The following is a 26,905-nucleotide window of genomic DNA, read 5'->3' on the forward strand; positions in this document are numbered from 1 at the left end:
CACGGGAAAGGATGATGGTGCAGAAGGATGGGTTCAAATTTCAAACTTCTACTTTTCCTCAATCTTTCTCTGCATAAAATTTTCTGCATATAATATAGAGTTTTATATTTTAAAAATATTTTCTAAGGTTAACCCTTCATTTTCCATTACATTTAAAAATGGTGGGCATCACCACACTGAGCCTTGGCTATTATTAATTATGGGTATTCAGTCCTTGGAAATGCATTTGTAAATATAGAATAGGATCTAATCCTAAATGCAAATGTGGAAAAATTAAGCCTCCAATTCCTTTTCTGCATGTAAGATTTGGTAAGGGAAAAGACAAAGGAAGCTTCTTTGTGCAGTAAAACCTCGATTTAATGGATTTAACAGACTTTAAATCTGCATCTAAACATCTAAAGCAAGAGATAAAGTCCATTGTATCTGAAGTAGTCAGCTAAATTCACTTACATTTATAATTACTGTCAGTTTATGTCATTCTATCAATTTATGCCCATTACTTAATATATAATTATGAAATATTATAAACCGTCATAAATTGATTCAAATAATGTACATTCAGATTTAACAAACATTCATGGACAGCCCTGCCTTGTCAAATGGTTTGCTAATCACGGTTTTGCTGTAGCTGGAAAATTTCCATTCAGAAAAAAGTTCAGCAGTCTATTCTGCTGAGTTCAGGAAAGCAGGACGGTGTTTTAGAAAAGTGTAGCAGTATTTCAAGACTGATATTGGGAATGTCCCCTTCCTTATTATTCAAACCAAAAACAACTAAGCAGATAAATACATTGATAGCAAAATTAAATGTCTGAAGGACAACCTGAAAAATCAATACTATCATTTGGCAAAATTAAATTCAAGTTAAAATGTTAATTATTGTTATTAACTATCATGTCAACACAATTTTTTTTTTCAGGTTCAAATTGGGTTGATGAATTTTGGATAAATGATACTGTGTGTCTCCTGACAAAGTGGAATAAAAGTTCTGTAGTAACGTTCCTGTTCAAATGTCTCTATGACCCATTTCCAAAGCTTTCCTTCCTGCCATAAGCCTCCCACTACTGAGGAACCATAAGAAAATGCAAGAACCAATGAACTGTTTTTGAGTTTTGAATGCATAAACAATGTACCTCTTCAAGAAGCATAGATGAGCGGTCACAGGAAATGCAAAGTAAAAGCCAAAGTACAAGGCAAATTATTACTACTTTTTGGTTTCACCAGCGAGCCATCAATATCCCACTTTCAGCAAACTAGATTCAACATTGTTTCGTTCATCAGGTGTCTTTGCAGTGTGAGATGTCTGAGTTTCTATTGGCTTGTGTCCTCCAGCCAGATGCCTTGAAAAAAGTTTATTGGAACAATATTGCCCTTCAATAAGTTCCATTTTAACATTAAATACTGGAGTCCTTGGCACGATACTGGCTGCAGTTGGGAATGATACAGAACATGCTCATCCTTTGAGACACACCTTCTCTTGGAAGATATGCATTTATTTTCGTTTGTCTTTTGTTTCTTGTACTTTAAAAAAAATCATGTTTTAAGTGTCATTACTTTTGCACGTGGCTTTGTAAGGCAGAAAAATCTACTGAATACAGTAATATGAAAGACACATCCAGTTTCAAGAAATCACCTCTTGTTTTGTCAGTTTTAAAAAAATCGGATTGATCAAAGACTCATGTCTTGTATGAAATGTTATATATTCTTTAAAAAAAGAAAGAAAAAAGTATATTTTTCTTCTCAAGTCCTTTTCCACTAAGTACTGTCTATAATTATAGTTGTGGTAGAAATTTGTAGTCCAAATGGTGACCTGTGGATTTGCTAGATTATGAAAAATCTTATCTAATAGCTTTCCATTTTAGTAGTTAATATCAGAGATCTGAGGAGCCAATGAGGGCAAGCATTATTAATGCATGAGTTAGGGCAACCATTGTATGAAGCACTGGGTGATCTGAAGAATTTTCCACCATCATACTTGTGCCTGCAAAAAAAAAAAAGTAGTGCAGATTTATTTAAAAAACAACAACAATCCCCTTTTCTTACAAACAGGAGATTTAGCAAATGTGTTATCGAATTCATATTTTACATTTTCTGGTAAATATTTTAAATTCATAAACTAGTACCATAATATTTATCTCAAATATTAGCTGAAAACTGCAACCCCATAATTCTTCTCCATCTTAAATTTGAATCTAAAGAGATTTAGATTACCATTATTTAGTTCCAAGAAACAAGAAATTCTAAATTCTTGATACATAACCAGATGTTCATGAGATGGTTTCTCTAATTTCCCTGAATGTATAATAGCTTCATCACTTTTTCTACCAACCATGATACTCTTGAGATTCAGTCATGTATAGTAAATTGGATGATGTTCAGAAATGAAAGTGTGGAAATTGTGCTATTATTTATTCTAATATAGAAGGGGAAAAACTGGGATTGGTCACCCCTGAAATGTTATTTTTTCTGAATCATTTTTTCTTAGTTTTTTTAATATCATACCAGGAAGAAAATTAAGGAAAATAGAATCAAGAAGAGGAAAATGAATACGCTTTCCCTGGAAGACAACAACTTGACTTTTTAGAAATCTGGTGAAATGCTGACTCTACTGGAAAAACAAAACATAGCAAGCAGTTTAAGATTTTTTTCTTGAAAACAATATGCAAATGTTCTAAATAAATGAATAAAATGCAAACTAACAAGGAAAGGGAAGGAAAGGTAGACGCACCACTGTTTCTCAGAATGTGTACATCAGCTGGATCACCATCTCCACCTGGGCCTGTTGTCCTAATTTGCACCAATGCATGAGTTGAATCTTCTCGGATTGGGATCTCAATCCAGTTATTGTTGGCTATGTATAGAACAGGAGCTGAGTGTGCATCAGCATGATATAGCATCTGTGGAGGAAAGCACTTTGAGTTTACTGTTAGTCTCTTCCATGTTTTAATTTCTTCCTCCTTCTTATTTAGCAATCAGTACCTAGAAAATTCTTCAACAACCTGAAATATGTCCATCTTGAGTCTATGCATATTTATCAGGACTTACAATATACAAACCTAGGTCTATAGAAAGTAACCTATAGGTTGAAAACACATTCTAAGGAACTGCAAAGTTGCCAAAAATTCAGAACCAAGAATTGGTTATAGGACCTGATTTTCAGTGATTAATGCAGCAATCCCACAATTCCCTGAACTATTTGTAATGATACCATGCTGCATTGATTTGTTATACTGCTCTTTAAAAATTAAAAATCATTTGCTCATGGGGAAAATGCTACAGATTATAAATACCTTGTAGCCAGTGACAACAGATTCATCTGCGTTGGCAATCACAGGATCCCACTTAATGCTTACACTGGAGCTGGAAAATGTCCAGGTAATGTTGCCAGGCAGCATTTTTGGTGCTAGAAAATGTAAAAAGTATATATTTAAAGAGAGTGAACAGAAGGCAAACTAGCTTGTGTACTGCAGCCAACCATTTCATCTCTCTAAAGACTATTAATGTTTTATTTTGGTGACTCACAGATGCACCAAGTTTCTTTTCCTGGCTCATTTGGAAAATGGAAGAATTTAAACATCTCCATTGTATTGCTCTTTATTCCTAGATACTTCACAAATGATATATTTTTTTTAGAAAAGGTTTTACGCGTGAATATAAATTGTGATTTTCCAGACTGAAAACAGCCACTGCCATACCAGATCTCTACCTGTCCTTTTCCTTTGGAAATCAAAAAGGCTAAATCCTAGTTTGTGAACTGCAGAAAAATGGTTGGCAAACTGCAGTGGGCTTGGGCCTGTCATACATTCTGTTTTACCCATCTTTTCTCAGAAGGGAAAGTGTCATAATAAACAATGGTTAGATAAATGGTGATTTTGACATTTCTGCCTGGCATGGATTGCCCTCTTTTTGAGTAGACTCATCTTCTTACTGATATCCTTGCCATATGTCTCTGGTTCCAAATATTCTCTTGTTTTATATTCAAGGGAAGAATCCTGATATAATTGCCTGGTTTAAGAAGCACTCAAAGGTAACCCCACCAACATGAAACAGCAGAGAAATAATATATATTAAAAATAGATCTCCACTGCAAAATAATAGGTCTAGAAAATAATACCCATGCATATTACATGCAGCTGAAATACATGAAAAACAGAGGAGTAATTGCTATTTGATCAAATGTTCACTTACGTGGCTTTTTTGTCGAGAAACTGGTGGGGGAGCTTGCTGGCCCAGTCCCTGCCCCATTGTATGCTCTGACTGACACATGGTAATTTGTGTTGGGATGGAGGTCAGTCACATGTGCCAAGTTGACAAGGCCTGCTGTTCTTACTCTGTCAGCGGCTTCTTCTTTGTCACCATGTTTCCAGTATCGGATCTGAAGACAATAATATACAGGGTCAGTTGGTCCTAAGCGACAACTCTGGCTTCTTAAACACAATAATTTCTATTGACTTAGCATTACATGAATATAACTGAATAGCCCATGTTATCATTCGATAAGAAAAGACTGTCATTTTATAAGACAATTCATATTTGCCGATTCAGTGAAGTGGCTTCATCAGGCGTTAAGACTTCAAAGCAACTGATCTGTTTCTTATTCTGCCTTGTTCCAGTTTCAGTCCTATCTCTTACCTCATAACCCAAGAGGACTCCATTCGTATCATGATGTTCCACAGAATTCCAAGAAACGTCCATTTCTGTAGCCATTACTGCCTTGACTGTAACATTAGAGGGAGCCACTCTTGGTTCTGTCAAAGTAAAACAATTTAGTAGGCAAAATTCCTTTACATGTAAAGGCAAATCTAATCCAGTTTTAAAGATCAAGATCAGAAGCCAGACTCTTGATCAAAATGTAAAAGACCAAGCAGCAGACATCTTATCAAATATGCTAGATTAATTTTGTTAAAGTGCTAGGGTTGCCATGTCTGCTTCCAAAAAATAGCGGACAAGCGGGGGGGGGGGGGTTAAGTAGTAAAAAAAGTAGACTGTACAGCTTTAGATTACGTACCATTTCATCATAAAGTTTTTGAATAAAAAAAATGTCCACTATTTTGTGAAAAAAAATAGTGAACATAATGTGAAAAAAGTGGACTGTCCACTCAAATAGTGGACACCTGGCAACCCTATAAAGTGCTTTTAGGAGAAACAGAAGAAAATTAAACTGATTCTAACCCAGAATGTGTAGAACAAATTATTGCTGGCTATATATTATTGCTTAGAATTTTTCCTTTATAACTATTAGAGGAAATCCATATACTTTTCCAGACTCTATGGCCATCATTAACTCATGATATCTACGAAACTGCCAGATAACAGTATATCTGGAAATCAAGAACATCTGCTACAGAACTTTTAAAATCCTTTTAATCCCAGCCTACCTTCTTCTGCAGAATGCACAACAGATACTAGGCTCTCTGGCCCTTCTCCCTTCCTGTTGAAGGCCTTGATCTTCACTTCAAATGGTGTATAAGGAGAAATGCTCTCATTGCGATAAACATAATGTAGTGACTCTGCATGGGGCACATTTGCAATCTTCCAGGACTGGGTACCTTCTTTCCGGAAATAGAGCCTATATCCAAAGTCATCTCCATTTTGGTATTCTCGTTGCATCGGCTGAGATGAAGGTTGTGATATAGGGTGGCAGGAAACAACCAGTGAATAAAACAGAAATACTGAACAACACTTATATAGTTAAGATTTTATGATGCCAATATATTACAGGTTAATATATGCAACAATAACATGAAACGTCCAAATGAGTAAAAAAAACAACAACCACAAAAACCTCTACAGCAGGTAAAAATCTAAAACCAGTAACAGTATGTGAAATTATGCTTCACATATATATATAGCATATACAGTACATATTATTCCCCTGCTCACTATATTAATTCACTACTACAATATTCTCAATAGATAGTTCCCAATCTAGATAAATGTCACTATGCTATTTTCTGTTCCACTGTTGAATCGCTCTCTATACTGGGAATTGTTGTTGGGTGGAGGTTTTTTTGTTTTTGTTTTTTGTTTTTATATCCAACCGTTCTACTTTCTTGTAATTTAAATCCATTTTTTTTCTTGTCCAATCTTCTGGGACAGCTCTGAAAACTTTTGCTCTGTCCTTTCATGACACTTTTCAGATTGTTGAAGACTGCTATCATGTGTCCCTACAGTCTTCCCTTTTCCTGGTTAAGTATATGATGTTCAAAATTGGCCCCATATTTTTAGCATGATCCCACCAATGCCAATCAGGGAGAAATTATTTAATTTATTTATATTTCATGTTTCTAGATCTCCCACCTCTCATAGGAATTATTCTCTATAGTCCTGACATTGACACTATACTGTAGCTCCTTCACATTGTTGGCTCACATTCAATTTGGAATCCACCAGCATATTCTCTTATTCAGTACTAGCTGTACCCGGCCACGCGTTGCTGTGGCTCAGTCTGGTAAAAGCGTGTTGCTTTTACGTCCAACAGATGGCACTGATTTTCAAAAAAGCATGTTTTTACCTGTCACAGGTGTGACATCTATATAATATAGGTATATAAAAACACGTGTGTATTCGAATGCAACGTTGCGTCAAAATTTCAAAGCAATCGGTGAAGAACTTTCGGAGATTTAAGATTTTGAACAAACGAACATTTACATTTTTATTTATATAAATGATCTGCTACATCCTACATTTTAATCCAATTTAATGCACCCATGTATTTTAATCCAATTCCTATAAAATTTTACAGGTGGGTAAAAGCCTATTCTGCACAGTAGCTTTGACTATTTTAATAAAACATAGGAGTCAAATCTATTTAAAGCAGTACCAACATTCATGTGTTTTGAATAGCTGCTTTACTTCTATGTTCCTAAAAATTCCTGTTAAATAGAAACTATATTACATTAATTATGAAAATGTATGCTTCTGTGGCCAACTTACTGTCCAATTGATAATGAGTTCCCCTGGTGCTCCTCCTCCTCCACTGAGTCCTGATGGTGCAACTGTAGGGGCTGTTGTGTTTCCAGTAAGGAAGAGAGTGTGCAAGTCGAATTAGGGGAAAAAAGCCAAATAATAGTGAAAAAACATCATAATTTAATAAAGATATAGACAGCTGCTCTGCACTGAATCAGATTACTTGTTCATGTAGCTCAATACTGTAAATACTGATTGGTAATTGAGAGTCATGATTTTAGAGAGCATTTGAATTGTTCAGATCTGTGGTTGAAATTTTCTATATTCAAAATATCTGCTCTATCACTGAACCTTGTCCCCCTCCTTTCACTCTACCAAGTGAAAGATAAAATGACATAAATGAGATTTAGATTGACTGGTCTTTTGCTTTATGACTTATTTGACATGATTATTATTTTTGAATACTTAAAAAAGGAATTCTCAAATTATAGATTGGGAACCTCTGGGGCTCATGAGCAACTTAGAAGAACCCCCCCCCCCTTTTAATGACACCTAAGGCATGGGATTTGAGCTTGGACTTCTGAATGTTGCTAAGCCTAATGCATTAATTAGTTAAGGAGTGGGGTTATATAAAGTAATGTATAATTTTAAGCTGTTGTGGAATCACAATTTGTGAACCACTGTTTTAAAGGATAACACAGTTATAACTAGATAAGGAAGCCAAAATACCATGCAGTAAAAAAGATTTTAAGTAACATGCATTTTTCAAAAAGAGAATTTTAGTCCCCGTAAAGTATGAAAACCATACAAATTATGATTAAAAAATTTTCAACACCAGCTGGCTGCTGAATCCAATGGAAGAAGAGGATAATGCATATGGGCCACTACCTTACTATGAGAATGCTATTAACATTATGCAGCTGATTCCACATTTTATTATTTCATGTTTTACATATACTCACCAGCTTCTTTGGTTCGAATTTTCGTAGATGGCACACTGGGCTCTCCACTACCAAGGATGTTGCTAGCCTGGACACGGAATTCATAATCCATCCATGGTATGAGGTTGATAACTTGGGCTATTTCTGCATTGCCTTCGATATTTGTGGGATCTATAACCCAAAAGCACAAAAACAGAATAAATAGAGCCATCAGCACTAAAGGGAGAAAAGGTTAACTCTATATTGAAACCTACTTAGTGCAGGCCACTGCCCTTAAGACACTTACTGGTACGCATTTGCTTCCATTGTGGAAAAAGTGGAGTACGGGCCTGGATAACATATTTAGCTATGGGGCTATGGTTAGCAGAACCTTGACTCCAACTTAGCTGTATCGTGGTGTCCTTTATATCCCTCACCACCAATCCCCCAGGAGGGCCTGGAGGACCTACAAAAAAGAAACAGAAATTGCATTTAAAAGTCTGGCTCAAGAGATCCATAGGCTTCCTGGAGGAAGATCACTATCCCATCTCCTTTCCCTGCCATAATGGCAGTCCATTAAGTATTACTCTGAATTCAAATGATAATGCTCAAATTGTCCTTTAACGCACAATTTTCAAAGCTGCAACAACAACAAAAAAAGAGAATAGAACATGTCACTGTGTAAGAAATTTTATGAACTGGAATAGCCATAGCAACAAACCAGCAAATGAGAACTGTTTTTGATTAAGACACAATATTGGCTGTGTGAGGCTTGTGATCCAGCCTAGGTCTGGGCGTGTCTTAGTCTTCTCTATGTTTTTTTCTGATCTCCAAGTTAAGAGTTGTTGATGCTCCCCAGAGCTGAATGAAACTGTATGTATCATATTTATATATATTTTATAGATAAAGCTTTTCTAAACTATGCCTCCTGCTCATTTTGAATGTGTGCTTATTTTTTGGGCTTATTTTTGTGTTGGATGAGCTGTAAACTAACAGAACACAATATATATTACACTTTGTCCAGAGTGGATAGGTGCAGATTTCATAGAGAAATGGCAAATAGCACCTATGGCTGAGGAATATGATGGATTATAGTTAGTGCATGCCTCAGACTGCACAAATATAAACCAACCATCAACCATACCCGCCAAAAATTGGAATAAATCTTAAAACTAGAGCATGTAACAATGAAAACTGCAGCCATCGAAAACAAGCTAAAACAAGCTAAAAAACCCCAAACAAACTAAAAACCAAAATATGGAAATTGATAGCAACAAAGAAGCATGAAACTGAACTGGAATGGGCAATATTGTAGTCACATTTGTATCACAGTGTAATGCCTTCCAAAAAGGTCTAAACTATAATACAGAAAAAATGAATATACTGCAATTCTCTGCATACTTAGAAACAGCATTAAAATGTATGAAATAAATAAAAAAGCAAGTAAATATATCATAGACGTATAAGCTATAAGCACAGACAATATGATTTTAACATAAAAAGCAAAGAACATAAAATGTCACAATGCATCAATATCTTCTCAACTGACAAAGGACATAGCACAGTCATTACAAACACAGCTCTGAGTATCCAAAAAGCAAAATAAATACTTGGTAACAGGAAAAACACTCCAAAGAAGCAGCAGTCTTGTAAACCTAAACTCTATCAAATGTCCAGCATTAGTACATCAGTTCCACATACATTTCATTTACCAGCTCTTCACAAATCTGAAGTAGAGCAAAACTATTTCAAAACTTATGATTGTAGCTAATATTCATAGGATTTATTTTTTAAAAAAACCCCGTTCACATTGTAAGAAAGAATCTCCACATGCCTCTTATTTTATTTTTGAATGCAATGTACATTTAAATGACTATATTTACTTAAAGTGCTGTGCTTGTGTGCTCATAAGACTGAAGCCTTTACAGGGCGGACGTGTCACATGGAAGCCGCGCCCACTCCATTGCCAGCAATGGCAAAACCGACCCGATACGTTGTGCGACGTCACGTGATGTCGCGAATTTGACATGCCTGCTTTAATACTACAGCATAGTAATTTATATTATGTTAGGTGAGTTTGTATACATGTAACAAAATATACTTCTATCTCTTATAGAAATACTATAAGAGGCACTTTGAAATCACAGAAGTCATCTATCTATCAGACAAAGCAGAAGCAATTAAAAATGGAAATTGTTATTTCAAGAAAAAGGAATCAAGAAAAAATACCTCTTACAACTAGTACAGCTGATTCAGAGGCACTGTCCACCACTGTCTGGGCTGTACAAGTATATCGGCCAGCATGTTTCAGTTGAGCATTCAAGACTACAAGATCTCCAATATTCTCTTTCTGTCCATGGGAGAAACAAACCATCAGCAACAGTGTCAGAATCAAAAAGGAGTTTTGCAATGCATACATTTACAAAGATGTTTTAAAAATAGTGCATTATCTTGGAAGTAGACATAGCTCTGACAGTAGGACTTAAGACCATCATACCTTACAATCTATTTGCTAGTGGGGGAAAAATAGCATCAGGTACTCACTGTACTAGCTCGTTTATAATGGCCTTCAGACTTGCTGAAGTCAATTAAAATGTCATCCAGGGACCAAGTAAAAGTGAGGTCCATTGTTGGGTCATGGGAGGCATGGCATTGGAGGGTAATATCTTCACCTAAGTTGATGTCAGCACTGGATGGTGCAAGAGTGATTTTAGTAGCATCTGCAAAAGATAAGCAAAACAATAATTCTTAATGGAAAGCCATTTGTATGCATATGAAGATAAAACACACCTTGGGAACTTGCATGGGGGCTGAGTTTTCTGATATCATGTTCCACTCTTAGAGGCGAAAAGGATTTTAAAAATCCCATGGTTCCTGGTAGGTTCCATAGGACCGTGGAGAGAGTAAATTAATGATGTATTCTTCTCTTCCAGAGAAGAGTTTCTATAGACAAAATGTACTACTACCCTGTCCATTATTATTGCATTTGTCCTCATAGAAATAAAGCATTTATCCTTACCACGGACTGACAGAATTCCTGTGCTGTTTGCTTTGCCCATGAAATTCTCAGCAAAGCAAGTGTATTTCCCTTCATCGGGCTTGCTAATATTTCGAATGATCAAGGTGCCCTCTGGAGTAATAATTATGCTGCAATAAAAGCAGAGACCAACAGTAAACACATGGATATGACAGTCACAGAAGCCTGGGTTAAAGAACTGGAAACAAAGCATCAAGACATGGATGAGTTTTGCCCTAGAGAACAAGGAAGGTGTCAACAATAACATTCCATATAAAATAGAATTTCAGTGAAATGAGTGGAGTCACTGACGGCTTACATCTTCTCATCAGTAAGAAGCAATACTATTGTGGTTAGGATGTCATTTTTAAGAGATAAAAAGAAAGAAAAGAGGATAATTAGATGATGGCAGGCCATTCAAACCAAATCCTGTAAAATACTCTCTGCTCATTGGCTTACTTTAAAGTGATCTGGAAGAGTAGAGCCAGTGTACATTTCAGTTACAGTGCTATATTAAGACTCAGGGGACTTAAGTCCACCCAACCACGAAGCTGACTTTGCACATTCTTTCTCTCCCTGTCTTTCTGCCGCTGTATTCCTCTCTCTCTCTCTCTCTCTCTCTCTCTCTCTCTCTCTTACAAAAAGGTGTGCACACAGTTAGTTCAAATAGTTTGCCACAGCCAACCAAAAACAAACCTTCAATATTCTATTCTATTCTATTCTATTCTATTCTATTCTATTCTATTCTATTCTATTCTATTCTATTCTAATACAACATGCTGCCATATGGATACCACTGCACATTTAAATCAATTAATGGGCTTCAAGCAAAGCCACAACAGATGATATGTCTTTGAATAATTATCCTTAACTGGAAGTAAGGCCAACAGAACACAATTTTAAGGAAGCATGGATGGGATCAGAACTTGCATTAAAATCAGTCCCACATTTGGACTAATTAGAGCTTGCATTAACTAGAATATTTGTAAAGTTATTGACCCTAAGCTAGAAATAGAAATGGATTTCTCCTACCTGGAACTGTTTCTCAGAAGTTCAGTGCCTTTGGTCCAAAGAATTATAGCCTTTGGGGCAGCTCTGGGCTGACAATGAATAATAATTTCTCCACCTCGAGCTGCTGGTATCAATTGCCTGACAGGGTTTAGTCGAAAATCTGGAGCAAAGGCTAAAGAGAAAAAGCAATTAATGAGTTTCTACCCCCCCCAAAAAAAAGTCACAAAAGCAATTATTTTTTGGTCATTAAAAATAATTTGTAATAAGATGGTCTAATGTACCATGCAAGAACAACCACTTTAAATTCATTGCCCTTGGTTAATTGAATAATTGTAAATATTATAATAGTGTAAAAGCCAATGTGGTTAGCATGAAGATCCTGAAAAGTTGCCCAGTTCTTCTCAAACTTTCACCAACACTTTTCTGCCTTTTGCAAGTGTTTTCTAAACATTCTTTTCTATATAAAAATCTACAGCATCTATTAAACAATTTGACTAAGTGCCTACTCTATCCAGCTTTTTAAGCAGAACAACCTGCAGTTTTCAAAACCACACTATCACAAACAAACAATAGTATGTTCAATTCAGGACAACCGATTAAACATACTTAGTACTGAGGGCTGTGAAAATTAACTTCCCTATCTTATAAATAGGGCAACTCTCATTTAATTCTTGGAAAGCCAGAAATTACCTTGGACATACAATTCCGCAGTTGCATAGATTTTGCCATGTTTGTTCTCTCCTATACACTGGTACATCCCTGAATCATCCACTGTTAACTTTAATATCTTTAAATTCCCACCATTCACTTCAATGCGATTCTGTTTAAACAAGGGAATGTCAAAGATAACATTATTATGAAAAATAATGTTATTAAACTAGAAGAAAAAATAGAAAAATTGTAAGAAAAAAATGAAAAAATAAAAAATAATAATAACACCTACTCCCCAAAAAAGCAACTTCCCATTCTCATCGTGGCAAATAATTTCATAATCTCTTTACCTTCTTTTATGTAACAAATATAAAACAGTTAATCCCATAACCCATCTGTTAATAATAAGCAAATCAATTAAGTAATGTCATTCTTCAATCCAGTTATCAGCAAAAGATCCAAACAAATCTCTAACATTTTAACATTAATGAACCTATACAAGCTCAACATTCCACATCTCAACTTAAGTACAAAAAAATCCTATATAAATATTGTCAATATATTAATGTAAATGGACTAAAAGAACAGTCCACTTTAATGTGACAAAGAGAGACTCTTTTTTTCCTTTACAAAAGACAAGCTGGAAAACAGTATTCTAAATAACAACTTATTTCATTCAAATATACACTTCATGTCTCCATTCTAACCCGTTAGTAAAGTCACATTTCAGAAATATAAATTAATCCCATTATCCTAATATAAACCAGAGACTAAAATTTAACATAACAAAGAGAAATAATTCCTCCTTTAGAATAACAAGTTTTCCAAAGTAATGAGTTGAACTTGAAATTCCTTACTTCAGAGTAAGGAATAAAAATAAACAGTTAAATGCAAAGCCATCTTAAATACTCTAAAGTTATAATTAAACAAAGTAACTATAGAAGATCTTTGCCTCATATTAAATGTATACAACATTGAAGAGGAAAGCTGAAATAAAATTGTAAGCACAATCACAGTCATGTGATTTTCCACTTAGCAACCAAGTTGAACAAATAAAAAAAACATACTCCTGGGTTATGTTGGAGGGATACCCAGATATATGTTAAATAGTCTTCATAAAATTACATGTTACATAGTCTTCAGGATGTTGACACAAGGGTCAATGGTACAGGTACAATTTATTCATTCGTCATATGTACCTGGGAAGTTAATGGTTGCCCATTCCGTAGCCACCTTAATGTAGGCCTTGGTTTGCCAGCTGCAGCACAACTCCAATGGAGATTTGATCCAATGTCAGCTTCTTTGTCTGTGATTACTTTTAGCCATTCTGGCTGAGCTAAAAAAAAAAAGAGTAAAAAAGGAGCAGGTTTTATGCATTTCAAACAGTGCATGATGATGATGATAATCTAGTGAAGATTTGCTACAACTTCATTGTTGTACCTTTCATTTCTAAAAACCCAAATGATAGCACCTGTGCATAAACATGTGTCTCTTCACTAAGAAAGGATAGGTTTCTTCTCCAGATGATTCACTTACCAAGCAAATAGCTTAGGAGTTATCACAACAATAAAATGGCCATTTTTGTCAATGCAATAAAATGAAAAAAAAAAACCACCTTCACCAATGTGAAAATCAGATGTAGATTATTTGCTCAGATTATGTTCACATGCATACTGCCATTCCATTAAATAAAGTCAATCTGAAACAAGCCAGAAAATGGTTTTCTCTATTTCATAATGCAGTTTTTGTTAAAGCTAAACAAATATGGAACTTATGAATGTTTTTAATAAATAAATATAAGGGAGCTCCAAAAAGTTCCAAAAGCATAATAAACTAAAAGTTGTGACTTTACCTTGGATAATGAGGCGGCCCTTAAAAGTATCTTTTCCTTGGCCATTCTCAGCTTCACACTCGTAAGTGCCTTCATCATCAAAGCTCGCCTCTTTAAACTGAAGCACAGGTTCAGATGAGATCCATCTGGAGGACTGGCTACCATCCACCTTTCGCCATTTTATTTGAGGGACAGGGCTATATTGTAAAAGAAACATCTGTCACAAAGGATACTTAAACAGGGTCCCATTCCGCTCAAGCATCAGGGGCAATGCAACATGTTGCACACTGATACATTTTCCTTTCCTTATTATGTGTAGCAGTTTGTCCATTACTTTTATACAGGGCTATCCTATGTGTGTCATAGGATGCAGTAACTGTATAGAGGGAAATGACGTGATGCCAGGAAAATACAAAGCTGCTTTAAGGAATTGCTAAAGGTACTATGTGAGTGTCTCTGCACTCTCTGAAGCATATTTTTTCCCTTGATTGGAAACCACTGTGTGACCTACTTTTAACCTTCTCAACTTTATTTCTTCTCTTATCAATATATTAAAATATACAGGAGACTGGCTGGCAAATCACATTCCCCCTCTTGTTTGTGTGGATTTTGTACTTGCTTCAAAACACTCTTATCACATCACCCAGTCCAGGGCAAATGAGTAGCGTTAATAGAATAAAACAAACATTTGTGAGCTCTAACTCAATCCAGTTGACATTTATTGTTTTAGTAGTCAAATGATCAAAATAGTGAGTAAATAATAATCAAATTATTAAAACCCTAGTTTGTTCACTTAATAGGCAAACAGAGTACAAAACTCTGCATAAATCAGCCACTCTATAACAAAAAGAGAATGGGCTCAATAGGGTTAATAGTTTCAGCTCTCCATACTTTTCCTATGATAGTTCCTTAAAAGTGATAGGTCACACTTCCCTTCTCTTCTATAAACTTGATTCTTTTAAGTAGGTACCATAGCATGTAACCAGTGACAATAAGAACTGGCAATGTTTATGTTGTCAACAACATGGAATTAAATGCATTGATACAGCTACTCACTTCCCAAAGGCAAAACACTCCAAAGCCACCACTTGCCCAGTCAAAGCGTAGGTATCAGAAGGAAACTTGGCTTTAATGATTGGGGCATGAGGTCTGGAATCTGAGGAGAGAAAGAGAAGTGACTGCAAAGATGTTAGTCATGAAAAATAAGTCATTATAAAGCAGAGATCAATAGTAATGCATCTTCAACTTGAAATTCAAGGAAGTACACTAATTGCAGAACTTTACTTCAATGGCTGTGGCAGCAGACTCAATATGTTACTGGAGCTACCATATGGTCTACCCCCTCTCCTCTGGTTTGAAAAATTTTAAAATCTCAAAATTTTTCAACCCAAAAGTCTTGATTCAGCTGTGCTATCAAGTTGCTCAGAATATGGCAAACTACTTTCAGCAGAACCAAGCCCTGGCATTCTAGTTCAACATTATCTACCCTGTGTAAGCACCAACTCTCTAAAATTTCTAAAGCAAGCTTTTTCCAGCCATATTGGAAGGTACCAAGGACTGAATTAGGCTTTTGGTGTGCCCAACAGATAAGCTGCAGTCCTTTCCTAATCTCAGCTCTACTTCTATCTTCAGTAAAAAAGTAATAAGACAATTGTAACTAAAGGGACTTTTGTAAAATTTAAATTACTTGCAATGTTAAGAGACATACGCTGAAGAAGTGAAGAACCTAAACTAGGCTGACAGACACTTAGTTTCAGGTTTCTGTAAAACAATAACTTTTACTTGATGACTTTAAAGTAGACTCTATATCTTAACTTCTGTTATAAAAATGCTTCCAGCAACAATGAGATATAAAATAATAATAATAATAATAATAATAATAATAATAATAATAATAATAATAATAATAATAATAATAATAATAATAATAATAATAATAATATAAAAGCAAATCAATTCTACACTCTAAAAATTGATGGCATGGTGTGCTAAGCAGAATATTTGCTTTCATTTCTCTGCTTTGGTTTCTATTAAATTATAAGACAAGGAATCAGACTTGCAGAATTGTTATGAAGATAATTTGACCTAAAAATATAAAATATTGTCTAGTGTTAATTGGAGAAGTTGTGTAGTAGACTACAGTGAAGCAGCAGTTTCCCAGGATGTAAGGAGCAGATTCCAAGGAGAGAGGCAAGACAAGAAGCAAAAATAACCTGGAGCTAAATAGGAGCAAAGGAAGAGAGTTAGGCTAACCATTCCCTAGAATCTCCCAGGGTGTATCCATTAGGATAAGAGTAGTAAAGATTTAGTCTATCAAGAATCTCTCTATTGAGTGTAAGCAAATAAAGGACTGAAATATGTCATTCTTGGACTGAGCCCAACAGGTGGCAACTGACAGGTATCCAGCTAAATGGCAGTGACTTGACTGATCTCAGAAAGATAAGCAGAATTGGATCTTGTCAGCATTTGGATAGAAGACCAACAAAAAGACCAGCAAAAACATTCCAGAAGAAAATGACAAACCACTTCCATTCTGCTGCCAAGTAAACTACCCCAATGTTTTCATGTGAACAACAAGAGTCAAGTTTCATTCAAAGAAGATATTACTTTGAATGATGGGTATTCTCCTTTATATTTGAATGTGCTAGGTTATGTGATGTCCAGTTCAGTCTTGGGTATCTCCAGATCTGACATTTGAAAGAGGCAATGCCATTCACCATAAACATTACTGAGCTAGAGAGACAAGTAGTGATCTGACTTAGTAAAATATACTTTTCAATATTCCTAACCTCATCAAAGAATAATGGCCTCGGTTAAAGGTGTTTTTTTAAACAAAGGTCAAAACTAGAAGTGATACATATTTTATTCTTTTGTCTGTAGTATTCACCTGTAAAGTGTGAAGTAGACGAAATCATGGAATCAGACTTATTGGTAAGAGAAGTGAAGCCAGAAGGATATCGTCTGATTAGAATAGGTTCAAAGGAGTGCAATAAAAAAATACAGTGATATAAAGTCAGGATAAAAGAATTTGAGTTGTTGAATCTGAAGGAAAAAACACTGAGGAAAAACATGGTGTCAGTGTTCAGATACATAAAAAGATGCCATGGAGAACATGGTGAGGAACAGTTTTCCATTGCCACAGAAGCTAGGAACAGAAACAATGGATATAATTTCTGTTTAAATATAAAGAAAATCATCCTGATGGTAAGATCTGTAGAATAGTGGAACAGTCTATCAATTACGGTTGTGGATTCTTGTTCTCTAGATGTGTTTAAGAACCTGGAGAACCATCTCTCTTGGCTGGACTAGATGATCCTTATGATCCCTTCAAACTCCACAATTCTGTTTCTACGATTCTTTCAAATATAAGCACTGAATCAAACTATCCAATAGAATGATATAATGCACAAAGGAGCAAAGTTTGCCCCCTTATCCATGGGCTTCATTTAATGATCTTTTCCTGCCAGTCACAGAAATAACACCCTCCCCTAGCCTCACTGTGAATGATGCAAAGAGACAAAAACAAACACAAACAAACACACACCCAGCAAACATATTAATCAAGCACATTAAACTTTTGTAGGTACATGACTAGCAAATTATATGGGACATATTAGAGATACACACAGAGAAAACCCACCTTGCAAACCCCTGAAAATGATTGGCTTAGTGGATACCCATTATAGACAGAGAGACACACAGATAGGAGCCTTTAAATACTGACCTTCTCTTACAAGAACGAGTTGAGAAGACGTGCTAAAAACATTCCTTTTAACAGAGCCAATATGGCCCGTAGCAAAACAGGAGTAGCTGCCAAGATCAGAAGCCTCAGTCTTAGCAATGTAAAGGTTTCCTGTTGTCTGAGAGATGAAGTGCCTGCCATCTGCTGGAATGAAGTTTGGGAAATCATTCACTAACCAGCGATATTCAAGTCCTGTATATACAGAGAGAGAGAGAGAGAGAGAGAGAAACAGAGGGGAAGGGGGAGAATGATTTTTTTATATCATATGATAGTTACAGTGAAAGCTTGACCTCAGCTGGTTATTTTCTAGACAAACCTATTACTAAATCCAGTTACTATGAATTCATTCTGCACTCCATTCATTCATCCATCCATCCATCCATCCATCCATCCATCCATCCATCTATCATCCATCCATCCATCCATCCATCCATCCATCCATCCATCCATCCATCCATCTATCTATCTATCTATCTATCTATCTATCTATCTATCTATCTATCTATCTATCTATCTATCTATCTATCTATCTATCTATCTATCTATCTATCTACCCCAATGCCTGGTATATATCAGTGATATATATTGATGTCTTATGCCGAATGAAATGGGAATATTTGTCCTTTTAGAGAGGATGTGTAATTGTCCCACAATATTCTTTAAAAAGAGCTGAATCCAGTATCTTAAATTAGAAACCCCTTTAGTTCTGGATGGAAACATTTAGCACAATCCCTTTTCATGAAATGCAATACAGTATCCTATTATTCAAATTCTGTAGGATAGTCAGAGAAATATGCACACATAGATTTGTGCCACTAAACAGTGATAAATGCCATTTCTATCTATATCAAAATTCTCAGTTTTGACATGGGGAATTTGCAGCAGCAATTAGCATCCAATTCCTGATTTCAGGGAAGAATTTCAGACTTCACTGAAGAACTGGAAACTATAGAGATGAGGTCTGTAATAATTTGAAAATTTCGTACTTTTCAGAGCTTTTCTCACTGTAATTATCTGCACTTAACAGAAAGTGTAGCAACTTCTATTAATATTTGGCAACACTCTACATTGCTAATTAGGTCCAAATGATTCTGAAACAATTCTAAAGAATAAGAATTAAATGTTGGTGGTGTATCGAAAAATAATTACAAAGTGGGTTCAGTACCAAACAATTATTTATTTTTTTGGACTTTATTGTTACTCAAGAAGGAGCAATAATAATGTCAATAAAGACAACATCAAAGAAATAACAGCAATCAAATATTAACATTCTACCAGGCCAAATGTTATGGCCTAACACCAATTTCTGATATGTCATTCCTCAAATATGGATGCTTTGTACCCTTTCAGTGAAAGCCTCACTTCTAATGCATTGCTATTTCCTCACCTGGATAGTGTGGTGGTGGGCTGCACGTCAACATCACTCCCCAGCCCTCTGTAGCCCTCACTGGATCTCGTTCTTCTGTAGAGAATTCCTGCAGATCTAAGACATACAAACAGCCCAGTGTTCAGATGTGTGCTAGGATGGCTAGCACTTTTTACAAATTGGTTCTTAGGGGAAATATTGCTTGCTACAGGTAATCATGTTCCCAGCCTATCAAAAGGAAATTGTGAAAATAACAGCAGGTGTCTTCAGGAGCAGTCTTTAGAGAGTCTGCTGTTTTTGAATTAGAGAAGTCAATGCTATCTTTCTATCCTTTTTTTCTTATTAGTAATTCCAATTCTAAGCAGCTCTTTAAAATGAGTCACATCTGTTTGTTTGTAATCAATATACATATAATCCCAATGTTTATTAATAAAATGTAAAAACAGCAGCAAGCTTTCCATACAGAAAAAAGTAACGAGTATGCTGGACTTGGAAACTCTGTGATATGATAAATAATTTTGCAACTCTTTTCGAGCTTTTAGTAAATTAGTTTGATCTGAAAAAGTACAGTTTTGGATCAGAAATACTACACAGCAAAGATAAGCATTAAATAGGGCTTATTTACATGTTAGAAGAATGATGCACAGTTAGCATTTATGCACAGTATCATCTCATGATTTTATGAAAGAAGGAAATCAATGTGGAGAAGACAATCCTTAAATTTAACTTTTATTTATCCTATTTACAACAAAAGGCAGCTACTGCCATTAGATAGTCTCCTAGCCCCCCATCATTTTTACAGGCTTGTATTCAGAATCATGCACCCCAAAAGAAAGTGATTTGTTCATATCTACATATTCATTAAAACAGCTCACGTCTCTAGCATCTTGACTAAAAATTTAAAATCATGGTTATAAGAGGAACTATAAAATAAATTTGTGAAGAATTCTGTTTGGTTATAGGCTAAATCCTGATCATCCTTGCAAAAGACTGAATCATGACAAGGTGCAGTGTGATCCAGCTATATATCAGAACTTTACTTCTGCCCCAACTGCACTGATTTTCAACCAGGTTGCTTATGTTGGCCAAGCATGCTGTCACAGCAGCTTGGGTGGCAGAAGTCTTGACACTGCTGTCCTTTTTGTACAGAGAATGTATTCAAAATGGGACAAATTACTTACAGCTGAAGCGAACATGAGCTTCTCTACTTATTATTGTGCCCATGGAGTTGGATGCTATGCACTGGTAGGATCCAGCATCTTTAGCTGTCACTGGGTTTCTTATTACCAAGTTGCCACCATTTAACCTGTATCGTGAATCTGGCTCTATTTTGATCTCTGTTCCATTCATCTTCCACCTGCCAGAAACAATGATATTGGGATGGAGTGAGAACATACTAGAAGACCCACAGCTGCACATTAGCACTACTTGAATGGTCAAAAGAGCCTATTGTTTGATAGTAGTTGAATGGGAAATATTGTCTGTCTATTTCTATAAAACCCCAGTCAAAAACAGGACAAATTATGATTGCACTTTCTTAATATGAAAGACCACCAACTTAAATATTGTTTAAGCATAACCAGAAGCATATTTTGCACCAAGATTAGGACTGAGATCCATGACTGTTTCTAAATAGAGAAGCTAGAATATCTAAAAATTCACTCTGGTTCCTAATTTTTTCTGCAGCCTATATTTTTCTGCGTTCTATTGTTCCTTGTTTGCTATAATCCTATGGAAGCTGCTCAGAGTCGCAATTGGTGAGCTGAGCAACTATAGAAATTGAGCAAATAAATATGGAAGCATTTGTTTGAATTTTTGATATATACATACATATATATCAGATGTGATTCATTCCAAAAGATCACACACTCATCTATAATATATAGAATATAGTCCAAAAGATCAAAGAACCATAATTTCAAACAGCTTATTTGCAGACCTTGGTAAATCATTCATATGCTTAAAATGTTTTATGATTATTACATGCAGTATAACATGTATAATGTTTAAAAATAAAATCAAATGTATTTGCTCAGAGGTTGATACTTTTGCAAAATATGATGAGATGTTTGGGGTGATCTCTCATAGCTTTAAGATAGTTAGCAGGCAATTTCTGAAAGTGATTTGAAAGTGAGGTTTACAAACTTAGTGTCCTTTAAAAGAGGACAAGATAAAGTGCAGAAAGTGAAATTACAAATGACAGATCAAGAGAAAAAGGATGGTTTACTGGACATACAAAAAAAAGTAGTTAGTTTTGAGTATTGTAATTAAAATTCTTAATCAAAATTATATTTTAAAAAATTAAGTCAGGGCTACCTGTATTGTGTTTTGAAGCACATTTTAAGCAACTTGTTTTTCAGCAGATTTCCTTTTTTAAACACAATGTGGATACAATATTTGGATGTTTCTATCTATTGAATCATATTTTAAGTTCAGAAGTTTTCAAAGCATAAAACCTAATCCAGGATATAAAACAGGCAGCATCAGATTCAGTTACTTGGAAGTAAGCACAAAGAATCTATATTTGGTTTACTTCTAAAGAGGCATGAACAAGCTTGCACTAATATGTTAAATGTAATTAAATTCCCCTGGATGTGAATTAAAAATAATTAGTTCTATGCTTTACTAATGCATTCAGTACTTCATTTAACTGAATGGAATATGAAATGTTTGCCTTTGTCTACATTATTAGCAGCCTAGGCAAAGATATAGTGCCATTTGACACAAAATGTGCCCTCTGATTTTGCAATCATGTTTCCCATTAAACAAAGCAGATGCTAGAAGTGACATCACCTGTAATTTGCAGGAGGACTCGCTCGTGCTCGGCACACCAACAAAATTTGCTCCTCTGTTGACCGTTCTGGAAAAAGGATATTGTGTGGCTGGTCTTCAAAGACAGGCCCATAGTTTCTCATCATAGTCTCAGCTGACTTCCAGACTACATAGGAAGACAGAAAAAAACCCCCTTAAAATGTACACAGTTTAATCTAATTCAGAAATAATAATGAGCACTTCAAATGAAGTCTGGCTGCCCTACACTCTGCATTTGTTAATACCCCTCACTTTTCTTTCATGAAAAAAGAAAAGTTATGATGAAGCTCAAGCCCTTGCATAATTGTATCTCATCAGATGACTGTTCTTATTCTGTATTTTGTATTTTCTGCCCTTTAGAATTAACAACCACAGGCCAATTTCTGTTAAACTTTCATGTGCTCTGTATGGGACACAGAACATAAAACACCAGACAAATGAAGCTCCAAGAAAAGTTTAATATTCTCCAATCAGTTGCTTGCCTTCTTACTTCCAACAGGAAGGTGCTGTTTAAAATAAGCATTAAAAAAACAACAACACCATAGTATCTTATGCCAGAGTGACTTCCAACTGGGGAGAATATAGAAGGATAAAGGTACTCATTTTATTCTGAGCTCCAACTTTTCCATTTATGGCCATGAAGAGTATAGAAAAAAAATCCATACGTTTATATTTATGTGGAAGTGAAAGTGGTTGACAGTGTGGAATACATCAGACATACATCTCACTAAGTGGGACCTTCTGCATTTCAATCTGAGCAATCTGTCTTCTCTTAAGTTAGCAAGATATACACATCCACATGCTGATAATAAAGCATTGCTGGATTAATTAAAATAATTGCAGGACCCTTTGCTCCCTCTTATCCTATCTCAGCTGGAAATGGTCTTGTCCTTGACGCTGATGGACAAAGGATGGAATATTGGCTTAAGAAGATTGTCATCTTCTAATGACATTTCAATAGCTAAAAGCAGATGTACTCAAGGCTTAGAGTTTTTTGGCTGTGGCGGGGAGGACTGGCTAAGAGTACTCAGAATTCAATAAATAATTCATGATAATTGCACATTCAAACCTCAGATTTCTGCCTCTAAATATCAATGGTATATTTTCTTAAGCGAGAAAATCCAATCTTGGCTAATCTTGTTTTTTTATTTTACATGGTTCTGCTTTCCGTCCCTGATTTTCTTGTTGCCCTCATCTTTTCCTATAATGGCTATGCATTGGAGCTGTGAAAAGTGCAAAAAGACTAGGAAGATTTGTACCTGAGATTTCAAGGCATCTGATAAAATGCCAAAATAACATGCATTTGGTATCTTTATGAAGTACTTATGATGTTGTTAGGTTCTTATAGAGTAAATGTTAGGATGGTATGGCAGAAATCTCTCATGGTCATGTCTTATTTTTTCTATTTATATTATTGTATCATTAAAGCATAAACTCAGGATCTGTGGCACAACTAAAGGCTGACATGTGCCACGAATGAGGAAGGTTGCATAGGATAATTCTATCTAAGAACAGAGATAAAATAGTTTTGCAGGTGTGCTTCAGTTGTTGCTGAATTGCAGTTCTCAGAAGGTCCAGCTGGAAAATTGGAATGTTAAAAATTGTTCAGTAACATCTGGAAGGATAGAAATTTTTCGGCCCTGTTTTAGTAGTATCTCAATAAAAAAAACAATTAGCAAGTAACATAAAACTTAAAACTAAATGAGTTAATAAGAGTTATTTGTTAATGCCTTTCTATGTGGTGAAAAACACCAGGAACCTGATACATTGGGGAAGGCTAAATCTATCTCCATGAAACAATTTTATCAACTATTCCTGGTTGCTTAAAAATAAAAGAATTGCGGACAAAACATTTTTCTTCATTAAACTGAATTATTCAAGCTTATATAAAGTTTCTAATAAGTATTAACATACAAAATAAGTGCTGCCACTAATAATGCTATTTTAAAATAGGATTAGCAGAAATCCCAGCACAAAAACCAGGAAAGTATATTCAGTAGTTAAGACTACAATGCTGTGCAGTTATGTTAAATAAGAACAAGTCCTGCTGAAATCAGAGATCTCTACAGCTGAAGAAGCCTTTTCAGGATTGTGCTATAAGGCTGCTTAGTCTCTTCTTAAAAAAAAACAAAAAAAAAACTCCAGTGGTGGAGTGCCCACGATTTCTGAAGACAAGCTGTTCCACTGGTTAATTGTCCTTACTGTTAGGAACTTTCTCCTTAATTCTAGGTTGCTTCTCTCTTTGATCAGTTTCCAACCATTGTTTCTTGTCTTGCCCTCTGGTGCTTTGGAGAAGAGTTTGACCCCCTCTTCTTTGTGGCAGCCCCTCAAATACTGGAATACTGCTATCATGTCACCTCTATTTCTTCTTTTCTTTAGACTAGCCAAACCCAAGTCCTGCAGTTGTTCTTCATGTTTTAGTCTCCAGGCCTTTGATCATTTTAGTTGCTCTTCTCGGAACTTTTTCCAAGGTCTCAACACCTTTTTTGTAGTATGGTGACCAAAATTGATTGCAGTATTCCAGGTGTGGTCTTACTAGGGTACTAATAAAGTGGTACTAATACTTCACGTGATCTTGATTCTATGCCTCTGTTTATACAACCCAGGATTGTATTAGCTTTTTTGGCTGCTGCTGCACACTGCTGGCTCAGAGTCGTGATTGTCCACTGGGACTCCAAAGTCCCTCTCACAGTTTATTTGTTTTTGAGCCAGGTCTCGCCTAATCTGTACTTAAACCTTTGATTTTTCCTGCCTAAATATAAAACTTTGCTTTTCTCCACATTAAAACTCATTTTGTTGGATAGGGCCCATTGTTCACGTTTGTCAAGATCTTTTTGGACCCTGAGCTTGTCTTCTGGGGTATTGGCTATTTCTGCCAGTTTGGTGTCATCTGCAAATTTGATGAGTTCCCCTTCTATTCCCTCATCTAAGTCGTTAATGAAGATATTGAAGAATGTTGGGCCTAAGACGGAGCCTTGTGGTACCCCACTGCTTACTTCTCTCCATGTGGATGTAGTACCATTGAGGACTACTTGCTGAGTATGGTTTGTCAGACTACAGGATATTTCTTTGGAAAGAAATCCTGTACTACACACAATTCTGAGTGATCATAGGTAGAACAGCCTACATCCATATGGCAAAGAAAGCAGAAAATCAGAATAGACCATATTGAGCTTCAGTAGAGAACAGAAGGATGGGCAAAACTTAAATTAGCTTTGCCTTCAATATTTTTCTGAGACACTTCTTCAGATCTATTTATAAGTTCTTTTAACAATTATTTCACATGCGGTTTATTAGATAATGTTTTCAATGTATTACATAAGAACGTTGGTCCTGTTGCTGCAGTTTTTTGGCATTATATAGCACTGCAGAGAAGTTTGTGGTTAGCCAGATCTGAGTAACAGTCTCTTCAGTTCCAAATGCTGCCAAGCAAGTGATGAAGAGAGTCAGCACCCATTTTAGAACAACTCATCTTTTGTTTTCTGCAGCTGTAATAGCCCTGTATATGCGCTTAGGATAGGGAGGGAGGGAGGCTTCTGGAGCTGCTCAACTTTCTAGAGCTGAAGACCTGAGCTATGTATTGAAAATAATATTGACATTGATGAAAATATCTAGGTATTTTTACAAATCCAGATTTTTATTCTCAAAAAGGTTGATCTCCCAATGGGATCAATTGGTGGCTTTTCTTCTGCCTGGCTCCTTTTCATGCTCCCCATGAGGTATTTCCAGCCTTCTGGCCATCATTATACTAATCTTTTATGTCATATGTTATCAACCATTAGAAAGTGCTCCTGTAGGGCTTTGTAAATGATTTAATCCTTATGGTCTCTGCTTGAATGCAAAAAAAGAAGTCTCCTAAATTCAGCTGGTTAATAGAGGAACCTCCTAGCATTGCCTTGATGTCATTGACATATGTGGGCCAGAGTAGCTTCTACACAAGCTAATTGCCTCCTGATCTAGGCCAACTACCTTCCCAAGAGACCCCAAAAACATTAAAATGTAATTAGATATTTATAAGGGACATAGAAGTTGCCTCTGCCAAGATGACGAATTAGCACCAAAGCATTATCTAATTCTCAGCCATCTAAAATGAAATGCCTTCCCATTGAGAGATCAACCTTTTAAAGCATAGCATGAAACTTCTATGAATAGTTTGAATACAATGAAAAGCAGAGGTTTGTGCATTAGGTGAAGGACAGAAAATGCAAAAGGATTCTGATATTTAGAATATCATAAATAGATAAATGACATTTTTAAAAAAACTTCTATGTAACTCCCCAAAAAATAAAGACATTTTTTCTAATAAGGTTGATATACAACGTCTGATTCTTTAATTTTGGTTTTCCTACTTAGTACAAAAATAATTATAAATAGCTTTATAAATTCTGTTTGCAGACATATCTAAGTTACATTGTAAGTACATGACTTAAAAGGAAAACATATGGAAGTTCATATTAGCTGAGTTATCCTTCTTGTATAACTTAATATCATGAATGCTAGATGAAAATACAAATAATTTTGTTACTTAACTGGCATTAATTCGATGAGTCCTTATGCTCAATTAAATATGAATGAACCCTTCAAAGAAATTCTTACCTGTAGAAGAGATAGTTACTAATGAAAATAAGAGAAGTTCTGCAGACTTTCCCAT

General features: G+C 35.5%; 1 protein-coding gene across 1 annotated transcript; it reads right to left on the reverse strand.

The window, feature by feature from the left end:
- Positions 1–1,767: 1,767 nt before the first annotated feature.
- On the reverse strand, positions 1,768–26,905 carry CNTN2 (contactin 2). Its single transcript, XM_015817807.1, has 22 exons — positions 26,851–26,905; positions 22,237–22,381; positions 20,625–20,800; positions 19,465–19,560; positions 18,060–18,269; positions 15,392–15,491; positions 14,357–14,532; positions 13,704–13,840; positions 12,544–12,673; positions 11,875–12,025; positions 10,846–10,973; positions 10,371–10,546; positions 10,056–10,176; positions 8,134–8,292; positions 7,869–8,018; positions 6,934–7,004; positions 5,376–5,610; positions 4,630–4,745; positions 4,186–4,372; positions 3,288–3,400; positions 2,726–2,894; positions 1,768–1,978 (listed from the first exon to the last, which is right to left on the reverse strand). Exons 1-22 carry the CDS (start codon positions 26,903–26,905, stop codon positions 1,869–1,871), a joined length of 3,111 nt encoding a protein of 1,036 aa, XP_015673293.1. The 3' UTR covers positions 1,768–1,868.

The sequence above is a fragment of the Protobothrops mucrosquamatus genome, unplaced genomic scaffold (genome assembly GCF_001527695.2).
Source record: "Protobothrops mucrosquamatus isolate PMUCROS unplaced genomic scaffold, P.Mucros_1.0 scaffold638, whole genome shotgun sequence".
NCBI classification, from domain to species: Eukaryota; Metazoa; Chordata; class Lepidosauria; order Squamata; family Viperidae; genus Protobothrops; species Protobothrops mucrosquamatus.

Excerpts from the sequence above, each read along its gene's own strand:
- CNTN2 (XM_015817807.1), bottom strand. The coding sequence starts at position 26,905 with ATGGGAAAGTCTGCAGAACTTCTCTTATTTTCATTAGTAACTATCTCT. Across the intron at positions 14,533-15,391 it reads GAGTGTTTTGCCTTTGGGAA|CCCTGTCCCTCAAATAAAAT; the intron begins GTGAGTAGCTGT and ends TTTACAATATAG. Across the intron at positions 4,373-4,629 it reads GAGTCCTCTTGGGTTATGAG|ATCCGATACTGGAAACATGG; the intron begins GTAAGAGATAGG and ends TATTGTCTTCAG.